The sequence below is a fragment of the Chionomys nivalis genome, chromosome 7 (assembly GCF_950005125.1).
Source record: "Chionomys nivalis chromosome 7, mChiNiv1.1, whole genome shotgun sequence".
NCBI classification, from domain to species: Eukaryota; Metazoa; Chordata; class Mammalia; order Rodentia; family Cricetidae; genus Chionomys; species Chionomys nivalis.
In genome coordinates, this window is record NC_080092.1 from 69,002,071 (window position 1) to 69,026,815 (window position 24,745).

Here is a 24,745-nt window from a genome sequence, read left to right on the forward strand (position 1 = left end):
AACAGTCCAAAAAAGTGTGTTTTAGTCAACAAGGCCGAGAAGAGTTGGAGCTCTGAAGAGCACTTTGACTTTGAACACAAAGATGCAGAATTTGGAGCTTGTTCAGCTGTTTTTCAGTCTTGTTTTGGTTCACATTTCCTCACTATGCTCCCTTTCCTCCAGTTTGAAACGGTTATGTATATCCCATGCCATTATGTGTTAGGAGTATGTGATCTGCTTTTTGATTTTACAGGAGATTACAGTTAAGAGATTGCACGAATCTCAGAAGAGACTTTGAACTTTAGATTTTTAAACATTGTTGAGATTACGATAGACTATGGGGACTTTTGAAGTTGGACTAAATGCATTTTGCATTATGTTACGACTACAAGCCTCTGGGGCCAGGGAGTGGAATGTGATTATTTGAATTTATTTGAATATGTATGGGCCCCATAGATTCCTGTGTCTGAATTGCTTGGCCCACAGGGAGTGGCACTATTAGTGGCCTTGTTGGAGTAGGTGTTATCTTGTTGGAGGAAGTGTGTCACTGTGGGGGCAGGGTCTGAGGTCTTATATACTCAAGCTACTTCCAATGTGGCATGCATTCTCCTTCAGCCGTCTCCAGATCAATAAGTAGAACTCTCAGCTCCTTCTCCAGCACCACGTCTGCCGACATGCCGCCACGCCTCACCATGGTGATAACAAACTAAACCTCTGAAACTGTAAGTCAGCCCCAATTAAATGTTTTTCTTATAAGAGTTGCTGTGGTCATGGCGTCCTTCACAGCAATAGAGACCCCAACTAAGACAGTTGCTTTTAACATTTACGATGGATGTTCACTTATAAGATTGTTTTCAATCTGTATTTGTTGTCTGCAGCCAATGATTACCACAACACATGCAAACACGCAGGCATCGCTCAGGAGAAAGGAAGAGTATGTATTTTAAGATTATAGCTATGCTTTAGCTGAGGCTGTAAAAGGTGATATATGCGAAATCTAAGGCAAGTAAGGTTGGTTGTTACATTGCTCACTTCAAGGCAAGTTAAACAGACTGAGTTCACAGTAGGAGAGCGGTCTTAAGTGTTAAGTGATTTCAGGTGTGTTATTAACGCTGGCTGTGAGGTCCATCAAAAGTTCCAGTCGCTTAGCATGTAAGAGATATTTTTACCATAATGCATTGCCACACCATAGGCGTCAGTTCTCTGCTTCCATCCTGTGGGGTGGGGCCCAGGGACTGAACTCAGGTTACGAGGCTAGGTGACAAGCCCTTACCAGCTGAGCCATCTTGCTGACCTTGATACTTTATCACAAATGACCTAAGCAGACTAACTCAGGGAGTCTCCCCAGATCTCATGAAAACTCACAGAAATGGTTAACCAGTTCCTCATGTTAATTTATCTCTGTTCATGTTAGTTTACTTTTGATTTCCTGAATAGATCCTGGTTGATCCAGACACTAGGGAAGAAACAGAAAAAAACAGTACCTACCAGTCAAGCTGGTCCCCGCTTTGGAAAATGGAAGGGAGCAAGTCCAGGTGTCAGCGGAAGGCTCCACCAAGATGCTCCAGTCCTCACCAGGGGCAGGAGCACAGAGCCAGATTGCTGTTGAAACATCAGAAATGGACCACCACACTCAGACGGTCAAGCTGATGGCTGGATGTAAGGCTTTCAAGGCATCAATCCCACGGACACGATGGGGCTCTTTGTGTTCCTTCTGCTTCCTTTTCGTGGGCCATTTCGGCATTTCTCCACAAACTTAATGGGCTCACATCCTATTCCTTCACTTATTGTGTGGTCTTATTCCTCCTTGTCTTGTGTGGTCCAGGGATGGGGCACCACCCTCTCAATGCATTACCCCTTCTCTGGCCAGGTTCTCTGGGTAATGATCTTTGCTGGTATTCCCTACCGTGGTGAGGCACTGAATTTGTGCCTTCTACCTGAAGAGACAGAGAGGCACCTGAGACAGGGTGTCACCCCTGGAAACACAAAGCCAGGTCCCCAGTGCCAGCATGATGAGCAGGGTGGTGCAAACTGTATATGGAGGAAGGTAAGAGGCACATTATAAACAAATCCCTCACGGGAAGGACCCTCTCCCTTGTCACAGGTTGGACAACCTAAGCATGAGCCCACTGTATAGGTGAAAGTACCCTATGCAAGACACACTGTGGACAGCCATGACTAGGCCAGCTTCATCCCATTAGGCCAGGATAGCTACTTGCTATCCTGGTACTATGCAATGTAGGCTGGCTTTTACATCACAGCCATCAAGGACTCACGTGCTGGGAATACAGGCAGGCAGGGCCATATCTGGCTTTGCTTGAGGACTCCCTGACTCATGCTTTTCATCCATAAACCACTCACTATGGACTTTCTCTTTGGCCTTTTGTGTGCTACCTCTCAGTGCCCTGGGCTTCTCATATGTCGAGGGAAGGAGAAGGGAATAATCTCCACGGTCCCCTTAACTATTAGCTGCTATGATTTGATGACCTCCTTCAATAGAAGCAAAAGGGCTCATTTATCACCCACCCACCCCCATTTTCATGTTCTGTGCTGTGCTTTTGAGTTGACATAATTATAGCACCTGAATTTGGCACAAATTCACCAGTAAGCTATTCGTTGTTCCTCAGCACCGACACAGGACTCACTGTAACAGAGACTGTGCACACTGGTTAGGACCGGGCCAAGGCAAGCATCCAGATGTGTCTGGCTCTGGCATTAACCCATCAGTCAAATCTGGGTGTGCATGGAATTGAGGAGCTGGGATTATAAGGAAGTGATGTATGTGATGTACTACCTTGATCTGCCAACCCCTCCAGGGTGGTAAGAATCTGTGGTGGTCTCAACGTGAATGTACTCTGAAGGGTTTTCATTTTATTTGCATTTAGCTTCCCCCAAAATGTATGTTACTTTGGGGCTGGAGAGAGGGCTCAGTGGTTAAGAGCACTGACTGTTCTTCTGGAGGAGCCGGGTTTCCTTCTCAGCACCCACATGATGGTTCATAATCATCTCTGACTCCAATCTTACAGATCTTACACCTTCTGCTGGCAGGGCTCCAGGAACACATGCGGTGCACAAAAAAATACTTGCAGGCAAAACATCCATTCACATAAAAGTACATAAAATTAAAATTAAATTAAAAAAATGAAGATTAAGTTCCCTCCATGTTTTATTATTGAAAAGGTGTTTATCCAAAAGCAACAGAACTTAGTGCAGCTAGAACATCACGAAGGATTTTATCTTCAGTAATCACGGCTTATCTATTAGCCATTACACTGGGTTCTGTCTCCTCTGTGTTTGACAACATGTACATGCAACATCATAGAAATGTATCTGGAACTGAACTAATCAACACCACAGTAGGGCCTACACAAGTAAAGGTGGCAGACGAGGAAGCAAAAACACCTAACCAAAAGTTTCTGTTTGTTAGCAGTAACCACACAGACTCCATGCATTTACAGACCTCAAATTAACACTTTTTATAATCTAACATGCCCGGTGAGCCTCCTGTGAAAAGCGTTGGCTCATGTGTTGGGTTGATGACTGGATGAGAAGTTGGGAGAGCAATTGTATTTATACTTAGGAGTGATGCTTTAATGGTTTGAATGAGATGTCCTGTGTAGTGTTGGGCTTTGAATATTTGATCCCCGGTTGGCGACACTGTTAGGGAGTCTTAGGAGATGTGGCCTTGTTAGAAGTATGGCACTTGGGGCAGCCTTTGGGAGCTTAAGGACTTGAGCCATTCCTGGTTCCCTCTGCTTTATCCTTGCCTTTTGAAGATGGGAGCTCTCAGGAGCTGTTTGAGCTACTATGCCTGTTTGCTACCATGCTTCCCCCACCATGATGGTGATTATTGTAATCTGTTGGTCTGTCACCTGGGTACCCTGTCCCTTTAAGAGATAAGCTTCATCCACTCCCAACCTCTGCCTCCCCCCCCACCTCTCCATCCTGCTCTCTTTCTGTTCCTCTTCTGAAGAGGTAGCTATTGCCTCTCTTCCTCTTCTCCTTCCCTCCTTCTTTCTTCTCTTTCCCCTCTCTCTTTCCTTTCTCTGTCCCCCCTTCTACAACTCCTTACTCTTATGCCATTCCCAGTACCCACTAAATAAACTCTATACCCCAGCTCTCTCTGCATGGCATATCTAGATTCTCAGGTCACCCGCCAGGGGACCAGCCGCTGCCCGCCGTGGGATTGACCTTGGGTCACTCACCCGTCTTTCTGAATGACAGCAGTGATGGATTCTTATTCCTCTGGAACCGTAAGTTCAAATAAACCCCTCCTTCAAGTCACCTTGGTCATGGTGTTTTATCACAGCAATAGAAAAGTGACTGATACAGATGGCTTATTACAAGAACAGGGTCCCAACAGGTCATGATCTAAGAGTGCCTGCTTCCTTAGCATTTGGTATGAAATGGGAGGACAATTCCTCGGGTGTCTGATGAACTTAATCTAATTTAAGAAAGCCTTTCCCATTTAAAGGGTAGTTTTGTCAACTTGACAAAATTTAGAATCGCCTAGGGAGCCTCAATGGTTATCTAGATCAGGTTGGCTTGTGAGTATGTCTATGGGGGATTGTATTGATTCTGCTAATTGATGTGAAGACCAAGACCACTGTGGGCAACGCCATTCCCTGGGCTTGGGTGAAAAACATGAACAGAGAGTGAGCACGCATGCATTCACTGCTCTCTGTCCCTGAGGATGGACATCACATGACCAGCTCCCTCAAGAGCCTGCCACCGTGGCTTCTCTGATACGATGGACTGTGATCTTAAGACAGCAAAACAGCAGCAACAACGCCCGTTCTCCCTGTGCTGCTTTGGCCTGGTATTTATTCCAGCAACAGAAGAGGATCTAGGACATAGTGTTCTGTTGGCTTATGTTACAGAAAAGACAGGGCTCCCAAGTCTTTGAATTTGAAGACTGTGTTAGTCTAAGAATGAGGTGCTTATAGTTTCGTAGCGCTCTTCTGTTTTATTGTTTTTATGTGAATCGGTGTTTTGCTTGCATATGTCTGTTCACTATGTGTGCCAGGTGCTTCCAGATGCCAGCTGATTCAGAAACCCCAGAACTGCAGTCATAGATGTTTGTAACCTGCCAAGTGGGGGCTGGGAATCAAACTCTGGCCCTCTAGGAAAGCAGCCTCTGCTCATATCCCACGGAGCCATCTCTCTAGCGCTGGTAATGTTTTCACTTATTTATTTTTAAGAAAAAGGAGGAACATAGAAGGCCAAACTCCACAGACCAACATGATCATTATATGCTGTTGATTATTTTTTACTCTTTGCTCTTTGCTGGGGAGCTGCCATCTAGCTCCCAGATAAACACACAGAGGCCTCTTCTTAGTTATAAATGCCCGGCCTTAGCTTGGCTTCTTTCTAGCCAGCTTTCCTTAACTTATCCTGTCTACCTTTTGCTTCTGGGCCTTTTCTTTTTCTTCTTTCTTTCACTCTTATTCTATGGCTGGCTGTGTGGCTAGCCCCTTTTCATGCTACTTGATCTCTCTTGCTCCTTGATCTTCTTTGTGTCCTATTTATTTTCTCTGCCTGCCAGCCCTGCCTATCCTTTCTCCTGCCTTGCTGTTCAGCTCTTTATTAGACCAATCAGGTGCTTTAGACAGGCAAAGTAACACAGTTTCAGTTAAAGAAATGCAACATAAAAGAATGCAACGCACCTTTGCATCATTAAACAAATGTTCCACAGCATCAACAAATGTAACACATCTTAAACTAATCCACAACAAGCCCGGTATTATACCGTTTAGGATACTGATTTAATGTTGGACTTGGTAAATAGCTTTTGTTATACGGTATGTAACTGTCTTCATTTCCTATTTCTATAGTGTTTAATTAGGAATCACTGCTATGGTTTTCAAACACATAGTTATGGTGTCCTTTTCTCTTTTATTTATTATTTATGTGACTCATGTTGACAGATTCCTATTATTGACATGTCCTTGTTTTCTTGGAAGGAGTTCTAGTCGGTCTTATTACCCCAACATATCCTGACTTTGTTAAAACCATATTTGGAATGTCAGCATCTGAATTCCTAAAGTCTGAAGTTACATCCTTGTAAAATCTCAGTTATGCACACATCTTAAGTTTTGACATCAAGACAATGTGTTCCAAAAGCAGAAATGTCTTCTGTACTTTTCTATCATCGCAGCTGAGTTTTAGCACTGGACATATCAGTTAAAGAAATCTCCTTGGCGCTCGTCAGTTTTCCCTGTATCAATCCTCCACCCATTCTGTTAGGACCCTTTGTGGTCGGTGTATTCTAGCCTTCCACTTCTTAATGGCTTCGATAACTTTTTTAGGAAGTTTAAAATGCCTTTCCATTTTTACTGTGTTGCTAGGGCTTGTCACCTTTGAGCATCCTTAGAAGACTGCATCTTGTCATTACAGGATGCCCTGCTGGGCACTTTTATCTTTGCAGACATGGACATTCTCCTTCTTGTTCCTGTTTAAATCTTACATTTGCTTATTTTCTTTGTCGCCTTTTACTTTCTGCCTTCTGTGTGTTCTGCACACACAAGAGATACCCTCTGGCTACTCAGGAGTTGTAAGGCCATGGCATGGGTCAGTGACCCTTAAACGCTCTGACCACCAGAACTTGTAGCATAAGCAGGGGTGAGGCTGGAGCATCACTGCCTCCCTGCTCGCCTGCTCTCTGTTCGGGCTCCTGGGCAGGGGCTGGACCTTGGGTTTCTTCAAGCTGAGCAACGTGGGTGAGGAAGATGTTCGGGATGGACTTTCTCAGAAGCCTGTTCACTTCCCCTGCTCAGAACTCCTGGGATTCTGAAATCAGTTCTCATTAGTTCAGCCTTCACAGGACACAGAAATGATTCTTTCCCTGCTGTGTGTAAAAGGCTCAGTCCTGGAAACCTTGTTGGGGCCATGGGGGAATAAAGGGAGGACAGACACACGGACACAGAAAAGCTAGGGTCAGGTGGGCCGTGTGCACTCTAAGGGTTTGGCACTAATTACTCCATCAACCTCAGGATGTTCATTATGTACAGCGCAGGGGGAGGAGTCAGCCGGTCTGTGTGTGAGGTCTCTGTGTATGAGGAGCCTCAGAATGTAGACACTGAGGAGGAGGAAGGAGCAGCTGCTCTTTGTTCACACCGAGCAGCCGTTAATAAACACTCACACATGCTGTCAACATTCATACTCCAAAGGCAGAGGTAGGTAGAGCTCTGTGAGTTCGAGAACAGCCTCATCTACAGAGTGAGCTCCAGGACAGGCTCCAAAGCTACAGAGAAACCCTGTCTTGAAAAACCAAACCAAAAGCATTCACACTGGGGTAAGATGAAGACTTTGCCAGTTTCCCACAGGTCTGATCCGACGGTCCTTGACAAGGCCACACCCATGGCAAATAATACACATCCACTCAACTTCACTTGTCCTCTGTACACTCACTCAGGGCTTCCTCAGCTCCTTACAGTCTCCCAGTGTTTTGGAACAGGGTAGAGTTTGTGGACACACAGGAGCCAGGCTTGGCTCTAGTCTGAAGCCTCAAAGGGACATCCTCCTTCCTTCAGGATTTGGGTGTAAGCCCTTAGCATGAAGTAAAAAGCAGGAGACAGGAACTTGGAGGGAAACTCTATCCTAGGGTTTTCTTTAATTGCTTCCTCCCCTCATGAAGCAGCTACTGGGAAACTCTCAGGCCCACACTTTATCCTGTACAAACTTCATGACCAAGTTGTTTACCTCCAGGGCCCCGTAGCCAAGGCACGCCATTGATTCAGGCATGCCTGTTACCTGTTACCACCAAGACATGGATTTGCCCTTATGGAGCTGGGCCTCTGTTCTTTTTCTTTCTATAATGAGAAAATGGCAAGGATGACCCACGATCCATCTTCCTGGGATCAGTCTGTGATCCTAATTATTTCCACTAAGGTAACTATGAAGTCTTTGAGGGCAGAGACCAAGCTCCCAGACATCCTTTCAGCATTGCTCCAGGTTGTTGGAGTTTGCCTTGGTGCCTACTCCCTTACGCTGTGTATTAAGCCAGCAAGGAGGTCAACCAGTTGACCCCTTTCGTACCTTCCCTTCACCTGGGTCCTAAGACCACCAAGGACCACGATCTGCCCCCAGGTCCTGTGCATCTTCCACTGCATGTGACTTAGCTCCGGGTCTGCTCTTCCATCCTATTCTGGTCACGCTACAAAACTGGCTCCTTGAGGAGACAGGAAAAAGCTCTCCCCCTTCCCACCCCGTTTTTGGCTGGAGGACACATGACCGACATTCACGCTGTGGGGTAAGCGCATGAAGGTGTGACCCAGTGATACCTCAAACCCAACGGCAGCTTCGCCTGCCCCCACCTCTGCAAGCGCAAGAACACTAAACAACTCTGTTCCAAACAGTTTATTTTATTCTTTTTTTTTTTTTGTCAGACAAACACATTGATTTCTGGACCACAGTAGAGGATGGAAACCTTTCACAAACTTATTTATTTGAAAATACAAATATAAAATTATACTTTCCACATCTGTGATGTGAGAGACTGCCATCCACATAGTAATTTTATTTTATTTTTTTGTACAACAGGGCTTTAAGAAAGCCACACACAAAGACCTGAAAGATGCTTGAGATATATATATATATATAGATACATATATATGTATATATATAAAAAAAATACTCACTACCAAAGTTCTCATCAGTTTCATACTAAAGTATAAAAGTAAGGGTGAGGTCAGCCACAGTGCTAGGGGAAGTTTTATTTAGATACATTTATGTCCACATGAAACGCTTAGACTTGCATCCTATTACATATGGAATTCTGAGTTTGTAACACCATGAATGGCAGATTGGCTAGCCCACGCTACTCAAGAGCACACTCACAGACTCCACACAGGGCGGTACAGTATGTACAGAATACAGCAGTAGGAGCCTTCCACAGAGGCTCTGGAACTGCCTCAGTCCCGTTCCCTTCCCCTCTCGTGCCCTGCCTCCTGGAAATGAAATCCTATCTGAGACAAAACCTTCTGATTATTCAATAGCCATGTTTGAACTATCGTTCTTCCCCGAGAGGGGTGGGTCTTATTTAAGTTTTTTTGTTTGTTTGTTTTTGTATTTTAGTTTACTTCTTTTTGGTGAGGAAAAAAAAAGAAAGAAAGAAGAAAACAAACAAGCAGTATTAAAGTATTGCTTTCCTACCAGCATTGCCTTGTGTAGTGTCTGTGCCCGGGCCTGCGCTCGCTAACGTTTGTTTTCTGCCCTAGCTGAGGGTGGGGGAGCTTCCCAGTGGCTCTGTTCAATGTGCTTACCAGCAGCCTGCCCCTCTTCCTCTACTCTCTCCGCCTGGCTGGCTTTTGCCTTCCTTGGAGGATCTGGTTAGTAAAGCACACTCAAGAAGAGAAACAAAAACCAAAACCAAAAAAAAAAAAAAAAAAAACAAACCAAAAATCCTCTCCCCCCTCACCTGCCCTCTAATTTCCCTGTCCCTACGTGTCACTTCCAACTGATAGAGAGAAGTATGAGTTAGTGTTTCTTTTGTAAACAATTTCATATGCAATATAATACAGAAAGCATGGCTGACCTTCAATTTAAAAAAATGTAGTAAACTATATTGCTTTAGTCTTGAAGATGCTGTGACGAGCGAGTGGCAGAATGAAGCAGAGTGGTAGTGGTGGTGGAGGCCAAGTCCCTAGCCCTCGTTTCCACTAAAGACCAAAATAGCTTTTGTTTTTCTAGTTGGAACCAAAAAATACTCCCCGCCCCCCAAATTCTCAAATGAAAGAAGAAAAGAAAGAAAAAGAATCCCTCCCCAAAGAAAACTGAACACCTTTCAGGTCATTAGAACCCACAATTACCCAATGAGTTTTATACTAGTCTAGCAAGATGTGTGTAACACTCACTGGCTGTGGACTGCAGTGCAGCGAAACATGACGTTGACAGCAATCGAGCCATGCTACCTTAAAGCCCAAGCTACAAGTTCAAATTAAGAGAATGGTTATGAAGGATTAAAAAAAAAAAAAAATAATAATAATAAAAACCACAAAGGCCTGTTGGAGCTTCGTTTGAATCAAGCCAATGAGCGATGGGGAAAGAGTGTGAGGCTATTTGGTTTTCCCAATGGGTGTGAGGAAGGCCACGAACCACACACGCAGAGGCTCCTGCGGAGGAGACCCAGGCTTGGTCATCTCCACCAGCCCCACATCCAGGCTGAAGTAGGAAGGGGACCAGGAGTCGCTGCTACTCCATCTCCCCCACTGGGAGGCAAGGAGCTTGGGGGTCTCAGGCAGATGGACCTGGAAGCCAGAGAGTCCCCTGGTGGTTATTTGGTAACGCCAGGGAAGAGCCATTAGCCAAGAGGGCTTCTCCCCTAGGAAGGTGAGAGCCGGTCCCCACATTCACTACTGAGCTTAACTGAAACAAAGACAAGGATGGACATCAATGTTAAAAGAATTTACAAAAATTGTTTAAGATGGACTTCTAGATGAGGAAGGGGGGGACTAATGTGAACGTTAACCTAGGTAGCCACTTGAAAACGTACCAGATGTTCACAAGGTTTGTGCTATGGGCTACTGGGTCTCTTCAAAATGTATATAAACATCTAAAACATATTCACACAGATTATCAATTTCTTCTGAGCATCCTTAAAAAAATATTTTTTTCTCTTAGTAAAATCATTTTAATATACCACGCCTCCCTCTTTTAAAAAATAAATTAAAAAAATCCAGTTTTGCATATCTAGTGTTTGCATTTAAGGTAGTATGGCACACCCCTTCATAGAGAGGGGGGCAGGGACCTACAAAATGCCATAGAGTCGGCCGGCATTTGAACATTGTGAGACCTTGGGTTAGTTGAAACCACATCAAATCAGTAAAAATAAAATTAAATTTGAACTTGGAGAAAAAAAAAAAGGAAAAAACTGCCCCCAAATTATTAGCATTTTTTCTTTTCATAAATAAGAGAAAGTTCTATCCTTACTGGTCCTAAATCTGAATAACTATGTCTAATTTTTTTTAAAACCTTAATTACGTTATACCTATGTACTAGAAGAAAGAGGAGAAAAAAAGTTGCTACGCTAGTACCAAGACAGCACGCTTACAAGATAGCCATTTTATACATTATTAACAAACGATGATCAACAAAGGGTCTTCTATGAGGTGATGGGGATGTGGAGAAATGGACAGGGGTGGGGGACAGACATCACCAACACGGACAAAGAGTCATTACCCCTAGCTGGACACCGAACTGCTGGGATTTAGTGTCTCTCTGTCTCTTTGTCGCTGCATTTTTAAAAAAATAAAACGTCTATTTTGTTATTTTTATAACTTGAATAAGTTTTGTATTTTAAAAGCATCCAGCATTTTACTTGGTTTAGTTGTTTGGAAACTTAAAAACAAAACAAAAACACCCCAAACCCAAAACCTTCCCAAACAACCCAGCATTTTATTTTAAAAACAAAGAACATGACTTTTCTTTCTTTCTTTTTTAAGTTGCATTTCGTTAGAGCAGAAGCAGGCTTCTTTCCTTTCTGAGTGAGCTTTCCGGAGACTTGGTTTGCCGATGCCTTTGCGCTACCATGTCTGTGAATGTCTACGTAGTCTACATGTTAGTAAAATTCATAAAAACAGGAGTGCAGCAGCTCTTTATAATAAACGTCGCATTCAGTGTCTCATACTGGCTGTGCCTTAAGTACCAAATTTATAAACGTAACAATTTAAAAAATATTAATAAAATGTCAATATCACATTTTAAAAAAGAAAAAAATATATATCCACACTACAATATGCTTTAATGCCACCTATTGAGTTTGTTCTTCTACAGTTGCTGTTGCCGACCTATGACCAATATTTTAAAAAAAAAAGTTAAATTAAAAAATATCCTTCATCCTACGTGTCTTTCCCCAGCTGAGGACCATATATTATAACAGCCAATGTCAGGCATGTGCAAACAGGAAACGGTCAGTTTTTCCCACCAGTCACAGTGCAGTGATGTTTAGACTTTTTATTTTTAAAATTCTGTTTACATCTACAATAAATTAAAAAAAAAAAACAAAACTCTTCCATAGCCTCTCTGATGATACTTGCAGCACTGAGGTATCAAAATAAAAATATATATATATATATATAAACTGAAAGGTTGCTTTCCTAATTTGTAAATAGAAAGTGGATGGAGAAAAGATGTATTCACGCAGGCTTATCCGCTCCTGGCCCGTGGGCCCCCGCTCTGGGGGCAGGATGGGGGACAGGGTGAGGAGAGAGGCAGAGTACCCTAGGGACCTTTGGAGATGCTGAAATGACTGGACAATATAAAATGATCAGATATTTAAAAATTAAGACTGAAAAAGAATGCCCCCACCCTGCCCTTCCCCTAAGCCAAAACAGGTGTGCTTGGAAACTTTAAATATGTTAAATATTAAAATTGTAGCTTTGTTTTTTCCTTTAAAAAATGTCTTGGGAAAAGCAGTTTTTCATATTTTAAATAAAAATCTAGCTAGACCTTACTATTTGAAGCTGTGCACTGAGAGGTTGCTGGGCTGGCAGGGTGCTAATGCGGGTTCTTAGGTCTATCACACCAACAGAGGCGCTAAGGGTGGAATCCGGTCGCCCTGGCAGCTGGGTGCTCGTCTGCTGTAGCTCATCAGCTTCATCAAGGTTCCCTCCCTTCCCCTCCTTCCAGGGCACCTAACTGCCTGGGAGCAACTCCCCCACAAAAATATTTTTGATTCTCTCTTTCTTAATAGTTTCTATGTAGTTAATGGAATTATATTTACAACATTTTTTTTGTTTGTTTTTTGTTTTTTAGAATTCACAATTTCAAAAAACCTTATAATATGACCTCTTTGAACAGAAAAAAAAAGCACTCATAGAAAAGGAAGGCGCTCAAAACATGGCCGTCCTTACCTTATTGCCGAAAATAGATAGACTTAGGTTAACAAAGAGACGTCACAAAAATGAACTGCCAGTCTGTTAAGCAGCCAACTGCATGTCACTTCTACAACGCAACAGAGAGTCTACGCCCACCTCCCGCTCCGCACATCACAACTTTGTTTCAGTGAGTGCCAAAGTCCCAGATGAAAATTCTTACAGTCTCAGAATTGGTACCAAAAATGGAGAGTAACATCACCATCTCAGCATCCTTTAAAAGTGAGAACAGAATCAAAACAACAAAACAAAATTCTTTTTTTTTAAAGAAAAAAGAAAATTCCTTAATATATAACAAGTATACTATGGTTAGCTTTCAACTAGATATTAAGCTAAGGTGACGCTAGACTAAGTCAGAAATCACTACCAAATGTGATTCAGGGAGATCGAAAAGGAGAGGGGAGGGGAGGGAGAGGGAGACCACTAAAGGAAAACAAACAGACCAAACCAAAATCATGGATTATATACACGTTTAAAAGCTGTTGTCTTATATTACAGCAGGTCGGTGAGATGAGATGTAGTCAACCCTCAATCCAAAGTGTGCCATCTCTGGTTGGGATGAGGAGTGAGGCTGGTGGGGATCCAGGTCTGAGGACATCACCTAAACAAAGGGCCACTCAGAAACTTCGCCCAGTCTTGCCTGGACATCCAGGTATGCTCTGTAGGGCGGGGAGGTCAGGAGGGAGGAGAAAGAGAGATGTCAGGCACACATATGGTTCTTTGCAAGGTCTCGACTACGGTTGTCAAAGGACTAGGTTGTGTGACTGTGTGTGTGTATGAAAACGGCTGGGCCAATGGCTGACTTCCCAGCTTGGTAACCCAGGTATTAAAGCCATGCCTGATGCTGGGAAGGGGCCAGACAGACCTGACATAGGGCTGGAAGGTTCTGGAGTTCATGGAGGGAAGTATGAGTCAGCACGGGTTTCAGCTAGCTGGTCAAATCACAAATCGATAGGAAATTCCCTTTCTGTTTAAAATTTTGTTTTTGAAGCTTTGTTGGGGGAAAAAAAAACTGCAGTGGCGCACACCTTTAATCCCAGCACTCAGGAGGCAGAGGCAGGCGGATCTCTGTGGGTCTGAAGCCAGCCAGGTCTACAGAGCAAGTTTCAGAACAGCCAGAGTTACACAGAGAACCCAGTCTTGAAAAGTCAAAAGTCAAAACAAAACAAAAACCAAAAACAACAACAACAAAACCAATCAAACAAATAAAAACTTCCATTGACTGAAAATGTGAATTTGTACTATGAGATTATATAGTAAGGGACTGATGTAACTACTTAAAAAACAAGTAAAAACTTCAAACAACAACAAAAACAAAACCCACAAACCACATAACCAGTTCTCGTTCAAGAAAACCAAAAGAGGCCCAGGATTCAGGTTTTCTAACTGCGTTATCCTGGATGGCCTGTGGGCCCAGGCTCTTCCGTGGATGGTACTCAGTGTCAGAGGGTCAATTCTGGAGAACAACGAGGTTCCTGCCCAGTCTTTCACAGCTGCCCTGCAATCACGTAACTCGGCTTTACACTGTTGCTCTCCTGGCTACGTTATCCTTAAATAAAAGCTGAAACATAGACTGGGGCCAGCCTCTACCTTCCCTAGGGTACGCTCATAGCAGCCTTGTGAGGAGGGGACACTGGCAGCCTCAGTGGCTGGCCTCTCGAGGACACGCTGTGCCTAGGCAGTCTTTGAGTCCCTCTTGATTTGATAGTTGAAGTCATCTCCAGCCCTCAGAGTTCTTGGTGCTGTCAGTCCTCCTTGTTGTCAGAGGACCCTCACTGTCCCCAAGCCCCCAAACCCAGCTTCGTTAGTAGCGAGTAGCTCTCTTCAGACTGTTAGTGGCTTCTGGCTCTACCAGTGATGGAGGGCAATGGAGGTGAGGGATGGGAAAGTTCATACACAGGGTTTATTTGGTTAAGAGAGCAGTGGAGTTAGTCGGACAGTAACATAGGAGGCATCTAAAAGATTTGTGGAGCTCAACTCAACTGAGTTTCTCAGACGGCCCCATCTACCCAGTCTCAGTTGCTCTGGGGCTAGGAGCAATTCCCCAATACCTCCCAGAGAGGACAAACCCAGAGCTGTCCTGCCCCACCCGCCAGCTCCAAGAGTGAACAGCTAATGGGACGTTCCAGGTAGGACCTATTCTGGGGCCTCTTCTTGACTTGCCTTCCAGCCTCCAGCTTCTATGACACAGGACAGACCCGGGCTTCTGTGAGAACAACAGCCCTCTGCCCGGTGCTCTTCTCCAGCATGAAAGACACTCAGTTTTGGAGGGAGAATGCTGGAAGGGGCTTGCTCACTCCCTGTTTCCTTCTGTCCCACCACCTCTGTATTTCCATCAAAGTGATTTCAAAATGTTTAATTAACTTGAGCTCAGTTTAAAAGGTTAAGAAACTGGCAGGGATCCAAATTCACGTTAGGCAGGTGATGCTGTTAATTTAATTTGCTTTTCGCGTGGTAATCTTGATAATTACTCCATAGTTAACTGGCAAAAAAATGTTTTCTTTTCAGTAAAAGATGGAGTCAGGCCGTTTGGCTGCACAAATCCCACTGGTTGAGCCCGAGAAACCCACAGGGTCAGTTCAGTAAGACCTTGAGAATGGCCCTGCTCCCCATCCCCTGGCCCTGGGCCTGGCAGAAGACCAATTAACCCGCCTCCATCTCCCTGGAATGGGCACAATATGAGATCACCTTCCAGTTTCCCACACTCAAGAAAGAAAAAGAAGAGGGCGGGGAAGATACAAAAACGGAACCAAAAGAACCAAATCAAAATGAGCAAAATATGAGAGAGAGAGAGAGAGAGAGAGAGAAAGAGAGAGAGGAAGCAGATGAGGGGCATGATTAAAAGCCAGAGGAAGAAATGAAAGACTAAGAGAGAGACTAAGAGACTAGATATTTTTTGTCCCCCCTTCCTTGGGAAGGGGTTCAGAGAGAGAGAAGAAAGATGTGATGTGATGAGATGGGCATGTGTGTACACGTATGAGCAGGGCACATATGTGTACGGACACGCAGGCAGGGCGGAGACGCATGGCAGAGACGGTAATACCTCAGAGTGAGATGGCAACGGAAGCACCTGTTCAGTGGTATCCATTTGTAAAGGCCGTTGCAATCAAAGGGCCCTAAAATTGCACAATTGTTAAGGTCATCAGTGCGCTATACATGGGAACAGATTGTCATACTCTGGGAAAGGAGATCACCTCTAAGACTAGAGTCTGTGGTTGCCAGCATGAATATGTAATTCTGAGACACTGTGCCATGGGGAATCGGGGTGACACCATTCCCAGCTCCCTCCTTTCCTGCCCCTATGATTCCCTCACCCAAGCTTGTATGCTTTCCAAGGGGAAACCAAGAGCCAGACTCCGAGGGGCCCATGACCCAAACAATGCCCGTAGTGATCATAAACCCCACAGGGATCTCTGTCCTAAGTCTCCACAGATGCATCTAAGGGAAGAAATGTCAGTGCGGATCAACGGTGATGACCTGTGATTATTTCAGAAATAACATCACAGTGTGAAGGTCCCAAGACCCAGGTTTTCAAGAACAAACAGGGTGTGTGCTTCTAGCTGCTGAAAATGGAAATGAGTCGTGTTCTAAGGGCTGATGTGACAGGCCCCCAAACTGATGCCGCTCTGGGATGAATAACAATGTTCTGGATTTGGTACTACAGTTGATCCGAGGGGATTAGACTCATCAAACTACTGATTCAAGTAATACTGGCTTTGGAGTAGAATTGAATGGGGGCTCAGGAAGCGCAGGCCAGGGGCTGGCTGACATGCACAAGTATGTGAATATCTGTGTCTGTGTAAGAAGGTTTAAGACAGAGTTTGTACGCATTTGGTGTGCATGTATGTGTGTTCCTCCAACGCCAGGAGGCATGGATGAAGTTGCCTTGGTCCCCCAGGCTCTCACAGTGGCTTTGGTCTCCCCAGCATAGTCCCCAAGACAGAGAGTTTGTCTTCTTTCTCCCAGATACAGAATCTGATGTGGGACGTAACCTAGGACAGCAGGCACCCCCATCTCAACTCAAAATTAAATCGTCTCCAAGAGTGAGGCTGGCTAGGGCAAGAGACTGCCCCGTTTTCTGTTCCCAAAAATGGAGGGGGGGGGGACTGCCAGCAAGTGGGCTCAGGCACATTCATGCTCACACACCAGGAGGGAAAGAACAATACAATCTGAAAACAGCATGCAAATCTCTTAAGCAAATTTCCATTGCCTGGATTAGTCAGATTACAGAACCACAGAGCATCACAGATATCAAATGCATCTGGCCTGGGGGGAGGGGGGGCTGCAGCTAAAGAATGGAAATGGGAACTTACTTGGAACCTAGAAACTGTAAGAAACGTTAGCAAAGGAATGACCTGGGAGGGAACTTCCAGGCACTACTGCCACCATTGGCCAGCAGGCGGGGCTCTGGCCACCGAGGTGAGGGGAATGGCTCGAAGACTTACCATTTGCCAGAACAACGTGATTTTAGGCTATCAGCTCATTCTCACCCCCCCCCCCTTTTTGGAGGTGAAAGTATCCTATTCCTATTCTTACTTTGTAACCAGGGCCATGGATTGTATGAGTGGTTCAAGGTGGCAAAGGCCAAAGGTGACGGAATGGTGAGTAGAGCTGGCCATACACCTTACGCTATGTGGCTGGGCCAGCGGATGGGCGCTTCCGCTGGCCTGCTCATGATGGGGGCCACCCTGTCTCTTCTCGGTCCTTAACCCTGGGCTCTCCTCCCCATGGGCTGTGTGGGGTTGGTGAGGAAGGAGGAGGCAGGAAGGCAGCGAGGTAGGTACTTACAGCTATGCCGTGGCCGAAGCCCGAGCCAGGCTGTGGGCTGGCTGCGCTTATGTAATTCCCCACTCCGGAGTCCTGGCTCGCAGGGCCGTAGAGATCGGCGACAGGTCCTGGGCTGTTGGCCCCTGGGAAGCCTCCGGGCCGCGCCGGGTTGGAGCCTGCCGGGGAAGCGGGCGCGCCAAAATTCGGTTGAGCACTGTAGCTATTCAGGACTGGTGTGCAGAGAATAGAGCTGGGTATGAGGCCAGAAGCCAGGCATGCACCGATCATTACAAGCCAAACACTCGAGAAAAAAAAAACAGCTGAGGCCCAACTTCTAACACTCAACCAAGGCCATGCGAAAACATCAGCAGGGACTCAAGAATACTCAGCCCAGGCTACCACTAAGAAGCTTGGAGCTCCAGAAATAGATAGAAGAAAAAAAACAAAACAAAACAATCATTCAACACAGTATGGCAACCAACCGGAGGTGCTTCACTGCCCACCGAGTTATCACAATAGAAATAGAGATATATATATATGGAGAGAGAGAGATATTTTTTTTTCACATCTGAATTGACGCTCATGCAGTCTTCTAGATTTGGGCACGTTGAGACAGCATTCACATCCCATGCAAACTACAAAGGAACTAGTTTTAGACTACACATTGTGTTAATATTGATATTAAAACATGACAGGAAACAAAAGCAATTTTGTGTCCTTGAAAAAAAATCTTTGGGAAAGGGATTTTGGATTCATTATTTTCGTGTGTGTGTGTGTGTGTGTGCGCGCGTGTGTATGTTTTATTTCATTTCTCTTTGTTTTTGGATCCATTAAATGACAAATTTGTATGTGTGTGGGTTTTTTTTTAAGACAAAATAAAAAAATCTCTATTCTGCATCCCTCCTCCTTCCCCCCTCCCCACTGGCTACTCCCTCCCTCACCATCCCTCCCATTTATACCCTGCATGAAAGTCGGCAGTATTGAAGTGGTCAGAGGATGGCATATGTCATGGAAAGTTCGGGCGTTTTTAACATAACAGGAATGATGGCGGACAAGTCCTCTTTTGGGGTGCAGAGCAGGGGGATGGAGGGAGGGGATGGGGTGGGAATGGTAACCTGAAGGTTGGCTAAGGCTGGGGTGGAGCCAATGGTCCTAACAGGATACCCACACACTCACCTCCTGCAGGAGAAGGAAAGGGAGGGAGGGATTTTAACTTTTTTCCTTTGGTTAAAAAAAAAAAAAAAAAAAAAAGACAAAGAAGTGTGAACGCAGAGCATACTAACCACACCAGCTGACAGCAAAGCGTGTCTGATCGAATACATTATCTCAGGTAGGAACTCCAGACTGGGAAAAATCAAGCTAAGAGTGCACCTTGGCTACAGAGGGAGACCAGCATCCACTGTGTCTGGGGGAGGGGTGGCCAAAGGCAAAACAACCTTAAGCTCCATCTTTGCCTATCTCTAACCCATCACACCTTCCTAGTGAGGGCCCCAGCTGTCAAACAGGCGAATTCTGCTTCCGCTTTACAGCCTCTTAGTAGACTCAACTTTATTTTCTGTTTTAAAAAAATCTCCACCATAGGCCTTTGGGTGGTGACACACGCCTTTAATCTCAATCTTGGGAGGTAGAGGCAGGTGGATCTCTGTGAGTTCCTGGTCTACACAGCAAGTTCTAGGCCAGCAAAGGTTACACATTGAGATTCTGTCTTAAAAAAAAAACAAAAAAATACCCCCTACAAAAACAAAACAAAACAAAACAAAACAAAATCCCAAACAATTTCCATCGTAAAAGTAAGCTTATTGGCTTTGAAACCTTCAGTGAGTGAGGGGCTGGCAGTTGCCAGTCCGTAGCTTGCATGTTTTGAAGAAACCAAGACTGAGTGATGGACACTCGCTTGTCTTCAGCTTTAGAAGACTCACTTCCCCTTCCCAGCTCCCCCTGCCCTGTAACAATATCTGAAGTGAAGAGTGGCATCCCTCTGGCCTGGGGACCTGTAGCTGGATGACCTCACTTCTCCCGTGGCTTTGAAGAAAGTGTAGGTATATTGATTTTTTTATCCCATGCACTTGTCATTGGAGCAAGAAGAGATTCAAGACACTGCACTTGAGAAGGGGACACAAGATCCAAGGTGGACAAAGCCAAGCTGGGCCTGGCTTCCACCTCAGCAGAGGAAAGGGCGCTGCTGCCTCTGGATGCCCTCGGCAGGAGTCCCTTTGAAATTAATAAGCAAGACAACTGAGCAAGCGGGTTAAGGGGGGAAGGGGCGGAGCAAAGAGGCTTAAAGCAAGTGAACAGCTTATTTGGAAATGTACTGGCAGACAACCGGGACAACAGGGTTTCTGAATAAAGAAGACTATCTGCAGATATCATTGGGTCCTTTTTGCTCCTGGAGGCAACTACCCAGCCGAGGTATCCAAAAGGCGGCACTATATGAATGGAGCAAACCTTTTCCACCTGGGCTCGGCAAATGTAAAGAGCTGGACAGAGGGCTCTTGGTGTACTGAGGTGCCAACTCCCTCCCTTTCCAGAGGAAGGAACTGGCTTGCTTTGACTTAGGGGAAGAGGTTGAGGCGGGGTTGAGAACGCTCGCAAGTGGAAGATGGAAGGAGATTTTTCAGCTTTTTTCTCCTCTGGACGGATGTGTTTCCAGGAAGATACTAGACAGGGGATGGAGAGAAAGCAAGGGAGTTGTCTGGAGAATAAACCTAGCCAGAGAAAGACAAGAGGCAGCATGCCCACGGAAGAATGCTGTCCAGAAAGATCTCTGTGCAAGGCTTGGAAGGCAGGGGGGCTGCTGGTGTTCTCCCAACCCTTGGCAACTTTTCTGGTCCCACGAGCACCTGAAAGCCTGGTGCCTGAGACGGTCTGGAGAGAATCTCACAGCAAGCTCACTGTAGGCCCACGGCACCCCTTCCTACCTAGCCGTCTTTTATCAAACGATACCAACAGCACTCTGGAAAGAAAGGCACTGTCCTAGAATGCGGCTTCCCGCCACTCCCAGTTCCATTGTTGGGCACCTGCTCAGCTCAAGCCCAGCTAAAAGGGGACGACTTGGCTGGCAGGTCCTCACCAGAGGGTACAGTGGGCAGGTGAGAAGCACCTAGTTCTGGGCTGGTCTGCTTCTCCAGGGACAGTGGAACCTCGGCCCTTATGGGATTGGCCATGAAGAAGAGTTGTCTCTTCATACTCCATGTCAACAACTGTGTCTCCTGTGGCAGAAGAACCACATTCCAGACGGCATGCTAAGGTTCCCAGGCAAGCAACCTAGACATATTTGGGAACACTTCAGGAAGGGATAGGGACAGACACTTGGAAGCTGGGACAGAGGAGTTTCCTTGTTTTCTGGAAGTCACCACAGTTCCACAAATTGTGTGCTAGCTGTCTGCTGTGGTAACAGGGACCCTCTTCCTCCAAGCTGTGAGAGGCACAGGAGCAGGCAAGAAGGCAAACCACCGTGTGCTGCCTCCTGTGAAATGAAGGGCTCCCTTCCCTGGGCACCAGAACTCATTCGAAGGGGTCAGGTGTGGTTCCCCCTACCCCAGGATCAGGTTAGGAAGAAGAGAGGTGACATCATTTTTCATGGATAAAGAAGGACATCTTGACTTTGTCCAGCCATGTCTGTACGCATGCATGTGTGTAATATGCAGAAACATCATAGCATGCCTGCAGCAGAAGCTGAGGCTGTTACATGGCCTGGGAGACTCCTGTATGAGGCTGACTGTCTGGGGGCTCACTGTCGTAAGCAGGCTCACTTCCCAGTCAGCAATTTTGGGCAGTGTCCACAGCTCTGACTTAATTCTAGGTTGGTTCTTCCTTCTGAACATGATCCCCAGCATCCTCTAGGCTTTTCCAGTCCAGGCAGCACCCTCAGGAGGCAGGCATAATGGATAGAGAGGGGACACTGGACTTGGAGTCAGAAGACCCGAGTTTGACCCTGGCCCTTCCCCGACACCTGTGTGCCCTGGTCCAGCCTGTGTCCTCATCTGTAACACACGAGAAGTGTGTCCCTTATTCAGCCTGAGTCACCAGGCTGCTGTGAGAATGAAAAGGAGAAAAGGCTTCGCGACTTATCGTGTGTATGCAGAGCTCAACACAAGTACTGTATGCAGGGAGCAAAATCCAACAGAATTGCCACACAAACCTGAAGGTGATTTACGAAAGGCTCCAATCCATCTCTTGGTGCATTTAATCACCCTGGACATGAAGAAAGGACTCTTGGGGGAGGGGCTACGTGAAAAGCTGGGACACCTGCCATGCCTCAGGACAGCAAAGCAAAAGGAATGCATCTGAGTGAGAGTTGGAGGCATTTTACGTTAAATGAAAAAGCTTTCTTATACTCAAGAAACATGTGGAGCAGAAATGGAGCAGCAGCCTATGCTGGGGATGCAGACCCTTCCCTGAGATTGTTAGGCCAGCGCTTTTCAGGCAATTTCCCCCACACTTCTAAGTGAGCCAGGGGGCTGCTATCTGTATGTGGCTTGGCTTACCTGTGGTCAGGAAGGGCTGGGCCAGGCGTGGGATTAATCCCTGAGAGTAGGGAAGTGAATCACAATAGCCTTTCTGTAGGTCCTGGACATCCATGTCTTTCTATGCTGTCTAACACTGGTTAGAATGTGAAAGGGACAGCGGACAAGGAGATCCACTCGTAGCCATAGCACCCAGGAAGTGCTGAACTAAACCATCCAACCTCTGAAGGTTGCCTCCCCATCCAGCCCTCTAGGGTCTGAGATCAAAATTAGACAGAGAGCCCAAAGGCTGGAAGCATCTCCCTTCTCTCTAACAGTTTGGAGAGTCCAGGCTGAACTTTTTGTTTGATGTTGAGAAAGTACCTTGGCCTGTTTAGATCTGAGAACCATCTTTGTCCTTGAGGCACACCGGTCACCTAACTCATCAAGGAAGAAACCAGTCTGGCTTTCCCAGCATCTCCAGTCATGCCCACTTGCTGCTACCCTGCTACAGGCTCATCCTGAAGGTCACATGCCTGCCTGCCTGCCCCAGCCAGAGATCTTCCTGCTTTATATGAGCAGTATGCATTTTTCTGTATTGCAAATATGCTGAAGGATTATGAAATCCGGGGCCAGGACTATAGACTTAAAGATGGCCTCACACTGTATTCCAGCAGTGATGAAAAGCTATGTAAGAATCAGTGGTCAGGACATTCCTGTTAGGACCAGCAGGGTAGGAAATGTTTCGTTAGTGCACACTAACGGGAGAAGACAGGGGAAAGCTAAGGAGACAAGTGGGGCCAGGCTGGGAAGGCCGCTCACTCAAGGCAGCTTTTAAGATGGGCTCCATCACTCTTCTGTAATAGATGGGCAAACCCAGGGTCTTAGGACTGAATCCCATTCCAACTACAAAGTACATGTGATTTCAGTCATGACACGGCCGAGGTACCCCTCCTTGAATCACAGTTTGGTACTGCAGACATTGCTCTTATTAGCCAGGGAGCCCCCCAAGGTTGGACGGTGCCTAACATGACACAGGGGGCTCCATCTCTGCTGAGGACTTGGGCACCTTCCACTGCGTCGTAAAACAAAGAGCCAGCCATGTAGCAAAAACCAGAAATGGGGGGGAAACCAGTGTTGGGAGTCACTAAGTGGGAACGGGCACAGACCAAGCCTGAGCCCTTACTGGGCCTCCTGACCCCTTCAAAAGTACCTGGACACAGTGGGGTCCTCAGAGTACTATCTCAGTCTTTCAAAGGCCATCCCACTCCGCTGCCCCAGAGGGGAGCTGGGACACCTTGATTAGTATTTACAGCCCAATAGCATCTAATGGCATCTTAGTGCCAGGGGATCTGGCAGCTGGGTGCGGGTGGTGGGTTGGGGGGTGCCCAGGGCACAGTCCCTCGAGGACCTGCACAAAAGGCTTTCCACTTGAGCAGTCCTGTCTTTAATGATTGTGAAGGCACAGGAGTTTAATCCATTTTTGATGTAAGCACTAATAGCTCTGTGTCCTTGAAGTTCAAAGCGGGCGCATACATGTCACTAATTATCCAAGCGCGGGGCCGTTCAGCTCCCTCTCATGTTCCTAATTAGGTCTCTAATAACAAACAAACTCCGACCTTAGCAAGAAGCCCCCATTTGTCAGCTAGTCTAGGAGTAGGACCGCTCCCCTGTTTACGGTTGCTCCAAACTGTTTGCTCCCAATTCTCAGAAAAGGTGGGAGTCAAGCCAAAGAGATAAAGAGCCCTTACGGCTATCTTCAATGGTGGTCTTCTTGACCCTGGTAAGTGAAGAGCCCTGAGCCCAGAGGGACTCTAAACCTAGCCTGGTAACCTCTCTTGCTGATGTCTGGGATGGTTAGGAATGTTATGCAGCTATAAAAGCAACCAGGACTTGAGGCTATAGGTACACACAGGCTTTACCTAGGGGTTCACCTTGCTAGATTCTGGTTTGATGGGTCTAAAATGTGGCCCGGCGGTGGGGAAGTTAAGAAATTCCCAGGTGATTCTGGCATGCAGCATTGTTGCACTGATGCAAATCTTCAGGTTGATTTGCTCATTAGCAGTGATTAGTGGGTTAATGAATTTGTGTGTGGTGTATGTATGTATGTGTATATGTCGTATCTGGGTGGGTGCATGTGGAGGCCAGAGGCCAATGTCAAGTGTCTTCCTCATTGCCCTGTACCTTAGCTGAGATAGGGTCTCTCAGTGAACTTGGAGCTCATCAATTTGGCTAAGCAGGCTGACCAATCAGCTCCAGGGTTCCACCTATCTCCACCCCTCTCCCCTAGGGCTGGCATTACCCATGCAACTGTACCTGGCTTTTATGTGAGCCCCAGGGATCAGAACTCAGGTCCTCTTGCTTGTAACAGCACATACTTTACCAACTGAGCCATGCCTCTTATCCCCAGGTCTTCTGCTATTAATGAACACCAGCCACAAAGACAGAACCACAGAACCCTAAAAGGTCCCACCAAGCACACTTTACGGCTAGAAATCTGATAGATTGAAAGCGTGAGTCTAACTCTGTTAACGCAAAGCCTGCCACGCCTTCATGCATCCGGCACTCACTGGCTGACCGGTCTCAAGTGCACACTCCACACCCCCACCGAAGTTCCTATCACTGGGACGCTCCTGGCTTTCTCTGCACGCTATCCTCAAGCCGCCGTCCTTTACACTGCTT

At 46.1% G+C, this 24,745-nt stretch overlaps 1 protein-coding gene across 11 annotated transcripts in view; it reads right to left on the reverse strand.

The window, feature by feature from the left end:
- Positions 1 to 11,916: 11,916 nt before the first annotated feature.
- The window catches only part of Msi2 (musashi RNA binding protein 2), a 362,844-nt gene continuing 350,015 nt past the window's right edge, over positions 11,917 to 24,745 (reverse strand). For 3 of the 11 annotated variants that reach the window (XM_057773597.1, XM_057773592.1, XM_057773594.1), the window contains 3 exons: positions 17,640 to 17,848; positions 15,895 to 15,967; positions 11,917 to 13,510 (listed from right to left, as the gene is read on the reverse strand). In XM_057773597.1, coding sequence (XP_057629580.1) covers positions 15,926 to 15,967; positions 17,640 to 17,848 — 251 coding nt within the window. In that variant the 3' untranslated portion in view covers positions 11,917 to 13,510; positions 15,895 to 15,925. The remainder of the gene's footprint in view (positions 13,511 to 15,894; positions 15,968 to 17,639; positions 17,849 to 24,745) is intronic. The other 8 variants (XM_057773599.1, XM_057773596.1, XR_009057374.1 and 5 more) reach the window with 5 other exon arrangements.